The 9,683-nt window shown below is 40.1% G+C and overlaps 1 protein-coding gene across 1 annotated transcript; it reads right to left on the bottom strand.

Moving 5' to 3' along the window:
* Positions 1 to 524: 524 nt before the first annotated feature.
* Positions 525 to 3,593, bottom strand: znf503 (zinc finger protein 503). Its single transcript, XM_069692763.1, has 2 exons — positions 3,042 to 3,593; positions 525 to 2,679 (listed from the first exon to the last, which is right to left on the bottom strand). The coding sequence occupies exons 1-2, from the start codon at positions 3,294 to 3,296 to the stop codon at positions 1,249 to 1,251; spliced, it is 1,686 nt and encodes a 561-aa protein (XP_069548864.1). The 5' UTR covers positions 3,297 to 3,593; the 3' UTR covers positions 525 to 1,248.
* Between the last annotated feature and the right edge of the window lie 6,090 nt (positions 3,594 to 9,683).

Raw genomic sequence — 9,683 nt, 5'->3', positions numbered from 1 at the left:
CATTAGTCCCGAACGTTTGTAAAATTTCGAGTGCATTAAAACATGAAAGCTACCAAATTATGCACTTCAATGTCCGTCTTGTTAAGGTTGTAAATTTGTTTTTTTGTTTATGTATATACTTTTTCAATTTAACAATTTGAAATACACGGGCTAGTGTTTTTATCAACCATATAGAAAAATCAGCTGTCCTTCCTTGTCCAACATTTTTTTTTTCTGGCCTATTTCAAGCAGGTGAACTCGACAAAATCTTCCAAACTTCCTCAAACAACGTGTTGACAAAGTTCACCTACCAGCAAACTAAATTCTCTAACACAAATTTACTTTATAAAGCCGGTTTAACTTTGTTTACACACACACACACACACACACACACACACACACACACACACACACACACACACACACACACACACACACACACACACAGAACTAATTTCCACTTTCATTCAAGTTGCATTTCATCTCACCGTTAAAGCTTCTCAAGAGTTTGACTAATACTGTAGTGAAATAAAAAGACAAAGAAAGAAAGGAAAATTTTAAGAGCAAATAGTAAAAAAAAAAAATTGTCTTCATACAGTAATTAATTGGTACGATGACAACCTGGAAAATATATAGGCCTGTGTCAGCGGACATGATCAAATGTGGTTTTCCTAACCCCAATAATTTAACAGCCCTTTTTTTTTTTTTTTTTTTTTTAATTTCAATGGAAATTTGCATGTAAACTTAAAATGAATATTGTTAACACTTCATAAAATGAGGCACACGGAGATATGGAACAGAATTGTTTCTTATTTTTTTCCAGAATACATACAAAAAAATACCAATTCTCTTTCCATGGTGTACAGCTGAAAAATAACGGCAATTTAAAATGTGGACAATTTTTTTAAATTTAAGAAACAAACATGCATGTAAATTATTTTCTTCTCGATGAGACATTAAATAAGAACAAATACAATCATAGCAATTTCAAATTAACATCGAAATGAAGACCCCTACTTTAATTAGTACTCTAACATATGTGTGTTTTCACTTTACCTATAGAATTCGGTTTCAACATAATGCACTTTTTGAGTTGCTCAGATATTTTCCATTTGCAGCTATTATCGCCTGCTTTAAAGCCGACATATAAATAAATACAGTTGAAGTCCACGGATCCCGTCCATAAGTTTAGCGCAGTTAATATAAAAGTCTTTATATTTGCATTCTTAGTACTATAAACTTTTCAAAGTCCTTTTTTTTTTTTTTTTTTCACTGGTATCCAAGCGCTGATGCTGTGGTGAGTCTCTGGCCATACAGTGCATAAGGGGAGTAGTAAGGGCCGGTGGCTGCGGGGATGGGAACAGGGGCACCAGGGTTTGGCAGGGGACTTTTGGAGTACGGATGGTAACGGCTGCTGAGTCCTAGCGCATGATGCGGGCTCCGTAGAGCCAAAGTCCCGGGACTCCCGGGGCCTCCTGACGGTGGCATGTGCATATGGCAGGCCATGGCCGCTGCAGCAGCGCTGGCCAGTGATGACGACCCGGGATAACCAGATATCAACTTCTCAGCTCCAGTGAAAGCAGTGTGTGTCCTCAGGTGATTCAGGAGCTCTTCCGAGGAGGAGAACCGCTTGTCGCACGGTCCATTCGCTGACACCCAATTACAAACATGAGGGAGAGGGTCGTTGGGCAGCATGAAACCGTATGGATACAGGGGGTGTCCGCTAAATGATGGCGCTGAGGTATGAACGCCATGTATGGGGTGTGTCGGGTACATTAGTGGGTAGCCGGACTTGAGGGCGTTAGCGGCAGCGACAGCTGCAGAGTCGTGTGTGCAGGAAGCACTGGCTGCGCCCGCTAAGTGACTGGCACAATGGTAACTGAGGCAGTAAGGGTCTCTACACAGGCTGGCTGACATGATGGACGGAGGAGAAGCCCCAGCCAAGGGGCTGGATCCAGCCTTACTGCAGCCCAGTGAACTAGCCAGCTGTGCGTTTACCAAGCTCCCTCCGTGGGGCAGGAAGTGTTGAGGGTAACCAGCATAGGCCCCAGCCAAGCTACCTGGGTAGGTCATGCCAGCAGGAGGCAAGGGGAAAACTGTCTGTCCCGGTTTGTAAGGAGAAACCGGCGCCACAAGTCCTGACCCGAGAACGGATGCGGAGGATACAGAAGTTACAGATGGGGACTCCGATGAGGAGGTGGTTTTAGTGCCAGGCGTAGTCTCCTGGTGTTGGTTGACCTCCACGTTAATTCCACCACAACTCACGCTTATCCTACTGTGGCTAGTGGTGCCAGACCCGTCCGTAGTGCCATTTTTATTACAATCAGACTCTTTCTTTTCATCCCTTTCCCCACATTTCCCCTCCGATGGCATAGGGGAGGCCGAAGTGCTGGAGTTGGGGCTGCCTGTCCGCGGTGTGAATGGCTGGCAGGTGGCGCTCGGCACTCGGAAACCAGACTTCTCTCCGCCTGAGACGCCCGAAGACGAGTCCTTCTTATCTGAAGGTTTAGAATAAGGTTTGAAGCTAGATTTGTCATCCACACCAATGTCACTCAATTTCAAAGGGCCTGATTTAGATTCCTTCTCACTAGATCCATTTGATGTTACGGAGGATAATTTGGAGGAGGGTGGTGGGTCCGGTTTGCCGATCTGAGAGCAGGTCTGCGCCAGCAAAGCCAGCGGACTTTTCTTGGCGTCTAGCTGTAAAACAGATTAAATAGAGGTTCATAAATGCTATGAAAACGCACATCGACAGTTTCCTTTTGCGATTACAAAATATACAACTTCTAATCCGAACGATCTTTTTTTTTTTTTTTTTTTTTTAAACGGAAATTTACGTACAGTAATTTTACGCACGGCTTTTCCGTGAACAAAACCACAGTCTTGACTATTTTAAAAGATGCAAATTGCGAGGGTTTACACTGCCCTATACATGAGTTAACAGCTTTAAACAGCGGAGTCACAGTTGGTCTGTATACATCCCGGAATAACAGAAATACGCTCCCAAAACGTTGTTACACGAAACACCAATAACTAAAATACATTTAAAATACTCTTCTTACCTCTATAGGACTAATCGGGGTAGAAGGCAAAGGCTGCAGATACTCCGGGTGCAAAATGTGTCCCGACCGTGCGGTAAGCATTTTCAAAACCTTGATGGGAAGTCGGTTTGCTTGCCGTAGTGGATCAGACGGAGGTGCGGAGTGAAGAAAAGGCTTGTTGATGCCCACTGAGCTGCTATTCCGAGAACTGCTGCTTTCCCACGCTACACAAATATCACTATTTTTCAAACCAGACGCCGAGGGCGATGTGATCATGTCCCGATTGTCAGGAAATTAAATGGCGATGCTTTCGTCAGATTCATTAAGAAAATCAAAAAAAACAACGAGCCTCTCTCTGGAGAAAAAAGAATCGTAAAATGCCTCAATAATAGGTAATCCTGGATGTAAAGGAGGAAGGCGCGGCAGCTGGAAGGAGACCGTGCGAGGTTATCGCAGATCCGAGGCTGCGTCTTGCACCATGAGCGCTGCGCCTTGTGTGCGTCTGTCTGCAGGTCCTCGCTCTGTACTCCCGAAGTGAGAACTGGTAGAAATTTTCACTTCAAAAGCATCTGAATTAGTCCGAGATTAAAGCCTTTGCCGCCTTCCAATCAAATGGGACCCTGAGGTGATTGGAGGGTCAAGGGGATGTGACGTTCTCCTCTTTGTAAGCGCCTCTATTTTGACAGCTCGGGGGAGGAGATAGGAATAAATATCTTGGTTACTGTGAACGCTTACACCAATACGTGGGGTTAGGAGCACGACAGGATGCAGAATAGTGAAGACGATAGATGAACTCGTAAATTTACGAAACATATTTATAACTGTAATATTATGAATTCAGTTTGTGTAATGTGAAAGACATGATCAAGTTTTGTATATGACAGGTGAAGTGCGCTCGGTTTATTGATGTCATTTTCCAATCATGTTAACGGCACACTCATTTTAGTCTAAGATACCTATTTAAGTTAGGAGTGCATGGTTCTTTACTGATTTCTGTGGGTACTCTCACATGTTAACAACATTTACACTGCTTCATTAAATCAGTCACGACACTAACCATTCTTTTGTCATCGTATTAGGAACTCCATCGTTATATTAACAAGTGTTATTTGTTGTTCTCCATCTGCCAGTAACCATTACGCACGCATTTTACGCACGTCCACGAATGGGACTTTTCTTTTACCCTGGCAAACATAAAACCAACCACTTCAGTTTGAATTCCCTAAACAGACAAGCGTTGACAGGAATAGACCAATGTAGTGATGGAGGGATGTGAATGTCACATGTTTTCAGTATAATATACACCGCCCTTCTATTTCTATCTCCACCCCTCCGTCAAGTGTCAATTCTGCTCCACCGCAATCAATCAGTTATTTGTCAGACGCTGTCAATCCAGCGCTTGATTTATGTCAGCTATTGTGGCTGATTACATGCCAGTGTGACTGCGGAAAGAACAAATGGGGAGAGAGACATTCAGCAAGAGACACCAAGTTTTCCCAAGAAATAAATCGATTCTCGTGTTAAGATCCATTTTTTTTTTAGATGCATCGACAATAGTTAACATCCCCCACGTCAGACAATGTGGGGAATACGAGGCAAAAACTGTGGATTACACTTCGTATCCATTCAGTCGGTTATTCAACAAGGTCTGTAACTTTTGGAGTAAATCACCTCTGAGGTGGTAAACGCGATGAAACTTTAATAAGTTGCAGACAGTCAAGCTCACATGTTCTACAGAGAGGCTGTTACTCAAAGGTGCTAAACTGCTTTTGCTATAATCGGCCGATTATGGTGTTAACAAGAAGCCTCGGGAAAAACACGGGTGCCACGAAAAAATGCATGTTGTTAAAAAATTACAAGAAAATTCCGGGGGGGAAAAAAATCACACCAATAAAACCAGAAAAGTTAAAGTAACAGTTGTGAAGTGAAGGGAAATATTGCCTAATATATTAATTTATTCTATAAAAGAATATATTAGGCAATATTTGTATTTTTAGATTATATTTCTGAAATAAGTAGTTTTAAACAACCTGTGAGAGTAAACATAAAATTGGTAATGTGTAACAACCCGGTCAAACATCACGGTCTCTCAAAACACAACTGTCCATTTTGGCTAAACGCATCTGCTATTGTGTTGTTAAAACCTGTCATCTGCCTCGGGCACACTGTCATCTGCAACAAGAATAACAAAGACGGGGAACAAAAAAAGAAATCCAGACATTTTATATTGATGTCAGCTCGATTTTATTTACATACAATGAAAATGATTTATTTTCTTTAAGAGGTAGAAAAGCGGACTGGCAGGAAGAAAAGAAGAGAAATGGTCTGTCAGGCCGTTGAGAAAAGAAGTTTAAAATGCCTTGAACTATTCACCGCTGAGATGGCTAATCAGTATTGAGGCTCCGGGGCAATCGGGCAGCTTTTCAATGTGGTTTTCCTTTCATCTCAATCGGGATGGAGGCGCTCAATTAAAAGCCTATCAGTTTGTAAGTAAATCAACGCCTATCAAAGTTGTCACATCAAACAAAACGATTATTATTGCAACCCGCCTCTGCCATTAATCTCTTTCTGTGGTAATCTACTTGACAGGTCAACTTGGAGAGCAAGAAAACCTGGAGTGGACAGTCAAGGGGGCAAATTATGTTTTTGTATAAAAAAATAAAATAAAACAAAAACACCCAGTGTATTGGGAATCTATAATCTGTCGCAAATACAATTTGGGATGAAGGCTACAAAATAATATATATATATTTTTTTTCACATGGCAAAAAGTAGAATCTGCTGCAACAATTTACAAATACAACTTTTGAGCAGACAGAAAAAAAAAATAGGTTTATAGGCCTATAGATTGATCTGCATGACTGATTACAGATTTGCAAACGGTGTGGTAATAAAGAAGAACAAGTAATATTGTCCTCTTTATGAATATATGTCATCATTTTGAGGTCAGGTGTAAAATAAATAAAAAAGCAGCTAAAAAAAATTGTACAACGGTTCTTTTCAACATAATGTGTGCGTTTTTTAAATGAGGAATAAGTCAGTGAACACAGCTCTATCCCTTCAAATATTTCCCTGTTTTTTTTTTTTTTTTTTTTTTTTTTTTTTTTTTTTATGGCAGAAGAAAAGGGGGCACGTTTCACAATATGCAAAGATGTGTGATTGATAACAGGCTTGCTGTTTTCTGCAATGGATGTCAGTCCGTGACACAATATGTGAGTTATTAGGGCAAAGAAGGGCAACCATAAATTTTCACTGTCAGGCGAAAACCCTCTTTATTGTCCGTATGACGAATGGGCTTCTGCACCAGACACCAAAATACTCGGCATTCCTCTTAAATGGGAACACATTTTTGCGACCATAATTCATGATATTTAAATAGAAAGTTTTAATATCCCCATATATTTTATAACACTGACATGTTTATGAATCACTCCGCATGCAAACACAACTATTTACATCTCGCGAGGAAATTTGTTGGACTTGCAGGATTACTGTGAGATATACACTAGGCCGACTCCTTGTAATGAAGCGTGGAAGTAAAAAAAAAAAAATCTATATTTATATAGCAACGTTAAATAAAAAACACAATTTCACAACTTTCCTGATTGCAGACCCTCAAATTTTACCTATATTTTGGCTACATTAGAAAAAAAAACCTTTAGACTTACACATATACTACTTACACAGTTTGTTTGGAGGCTATTCACAATGTTACCATAAAGTTTTTAATTTTATTTGAGTCCGTTTCCACTTTATTATTTACTCTGAGGCGAGATTCCGGCACAACCACACGCCTAGAGTTTAAAAAAAAAAAAAAAAAAAAGAAGAAGAAAAAAAAAAAAAGAGACGCACATAATCTCCGTGTGTAACAGATAAAAGAAGATGCAGGCTGCACGGGAGAGACGGCTATTCAATTTAAAACGCATGCATGAAGTCTAATTCTTCCCCTAAAACTCCGAGGTGTAAGGTTTACAGGAAAGTCCGTGACACGACATTACCTGGAATCATATAAGCTCCGATGTAAAACGTCAGAGAGGCAACAGGATTTAAAAAAAAAAAAAAAAAAAAAATTAAGAACATTAAGACGTAATCCCTACCTCTGTCTAATAGAAACTTATTTTGTAATACTCAAACACAAACACTCATGATATTCAGTCGCCTGTTAAGCACCGCGAGTATCGCAGTGAGAACTGGAGCCGTGCGGACTGTGCCTCTCTCTCTCTCTCACTCTCCGGGCGAGCAGCGCCGGGAGAAAGTGAGTTTTTCCGCGTATGGGAGGTCTCAGATGACGTCACACAGCGTGCAACGAGGCTCGGCAACAGCATGGCGCTCCCAAACTTTCTGCAGTCTCTCAACCAAGAGCCCCAATGAGCCAAAAAGTATGCAGGTTTGTCCCATACTTCGTCAAAGCACCACAGCAACCATTTTACTCTTGACCCTAGTTTCAGTTAAATAAGGATATACATAGCAAAGAGGTAAGCTCCTTTAGTGTTTGGCTGCATTGTCTGTTTATAGGGTGCAGAGGCTCATCCACACTTATATACACAATGCTGGTCTGGTGACAAAAGTCTGAGTTTCTATTACAACTAATTAATATACTTTATCATCTTGTAACCAGATTTGTTTGAAATGATTTTTTTTTTCATTTTCCCGAAACAATACGTGGGTTTTGACAACAATTACACAGTCTTGATAAACTAACACTTACAGACCTGTCACGATTGAATACCTACTGAAGGATTGTGTAATCCTGTTCAATTCATTAAAAGATTAAGAAAAGAACATGCCACCACTTGACTGTAACATAACAAACCTACATATAAGGATTTCTAATTCATTCTTGGCCTTCGAGCCTTTAAGTCTGTCAAAACGGAGCGAACTCTGATGCAGTTGAAAGCTTTGGGGAAAGCCACGTGGACCTTGAGTTTCTCTCAAAGTTAGTTTACCTTTCAATATTTTGGCTGAAACAGAATAAAATGTTTGCCGACATTTATTTTTGTTACCGTTTTTATGTAAGGTTTGCCATTGGTCCAGTTGCAGATCTTTCACATTAAAAGCCTGTGTGTACTGTATATACATTTAATCCCAGAATTTGACCGAGAAATGCAAGTTGTAGCAAGACTGCGATGGTGCAACATGTTTCAGTAAATACGTATAAATATATAAAGCAAAAGCTATTTACAGTGTTTGGGAAGTCATCATCTTTTTTTTCTTTGTAACCACTGTTGTAAAAGTAGCACATGGTACAAGCCAGCAATGCTAAAGACAAAAGTGTGATTGGGTTCAGGGTTAGTGTTGGAATGAAAAATTGCATTTATGTATTATTCCCCTGAAAAGAATTGAATGGCTGACAAAGGAAGGCTTAGCCCATTTCACACTGGACCGTCCATTGCATTGCAAATATAATGTGCGCATATTATGAATACTATCAAAAGGTCAGTACCAATTTATACAAAGTTTACCTGCAGTAGTGGCAGAGTATGCATCAGCCTATGTGCTTTCGATTAGTTTTGGTTTACATGTTTCTCATGCTCTATAGTGACATCAAACCTACTTTAATGAGGAGCCAAGCCAAAAGGGTAAAACCATTATCACTCCTGCAAACTTTTTCCACCATGTAAGGATGCAGTTAGTATCCTCGTGTGTGTTTCAGTATGCTATTGTTTTGCATTCCATATCAAAATTTGACCACAAGGATGATTATTACCTCAACCATATACTCCCAAATTATGGACAAATTGATATTTCTTGGTCTAGGAACATGTTTGGACAATAAAGTGTTTGCTCCTGGTTCCACAGCAACATTGCCGATGTCAACAAATATTGTTTTGTGTCAGACCATGCGTTGTAATATTAAAACCAAAACTATCGCAGCTATTGGTTTTGTGATGTGGCCTGGACAAAACAATTACAACCATAATGTCACCAAGCTTTGGTTTTATGTTTAGTCTAATAAAACAGATGCTGTATACTCCACATCGCAGGTGGCCTTGTTAAGTGGGACAAACACATAGTGTAACCATTAAGTCTGAGCAGAGCTTCTAACTTAGAATAGAGTCATCTGCAGATAAGACCGTACCAAAGAACTTCAACTCTCAGTTTAGGACAATACATGTATTTGATTTTGTCAACAAATTGTTTGCATTTTACAGTTCTCTGACGATGTTACCATTTTACTTTCTGATTTGTTTTAAATTCCTTATGTCATGCTTATACAACTAACTACATCAGTTAAGCCTTCTTCCTTATAAAAGTGAAACACTGTTCATAAATACTTCCAATAATGTAAACAAGGCTGGATTATCCTGTTTGGTGGTCCTGCAGCAAAACATTGCAATCTCGTAGAAGTAAAAGGTTTTCCTGCAACCGCCGGACTATTGCTCACAGCTGCAGTTTTCATTATGATTAGAGTCTGAAAACTCTGTTTGCATTAATGTTTGCACAGCCACTCTAGAGGGCGGGCCAATCAGCGACAAGTGTCAGTGGCTCAGTGCGATGATGCAATGCAATAATGCTTTTTATTTATTTATTTTTTTTTAAATGTAGTTGCTGTGGTGGTTGAGTTTCTGCGCATAGGGTGGTCAATGCTGATTGGTTAAAGGCTGCTCCAATAGTTTCAAAATTGAGCTGAGCTCTACAACCTGTGGGATGCAATGATTGGGG

Source organism: Brachyistius frenatus, unplaced genomic scaffold (genome assembly GCF_029030835.1).
Source record: "Brachyistius frenatus isolate BFR_SWC_R1_liver_20210118 unplaced genomic scaffold, ASM2903083v1 Contig_13, whole genome shotgun sequence".
NCBI classification, from domain to species: domain Eukaryota; kingdom Metazoa; phylum Chordata; class Actinopteri; family Embiotocidae; genus Brachyistius; species Brachyistius frenatus.
This window is presented reverse-complemented; position numbering and strand designations above follow the sequence as displayed.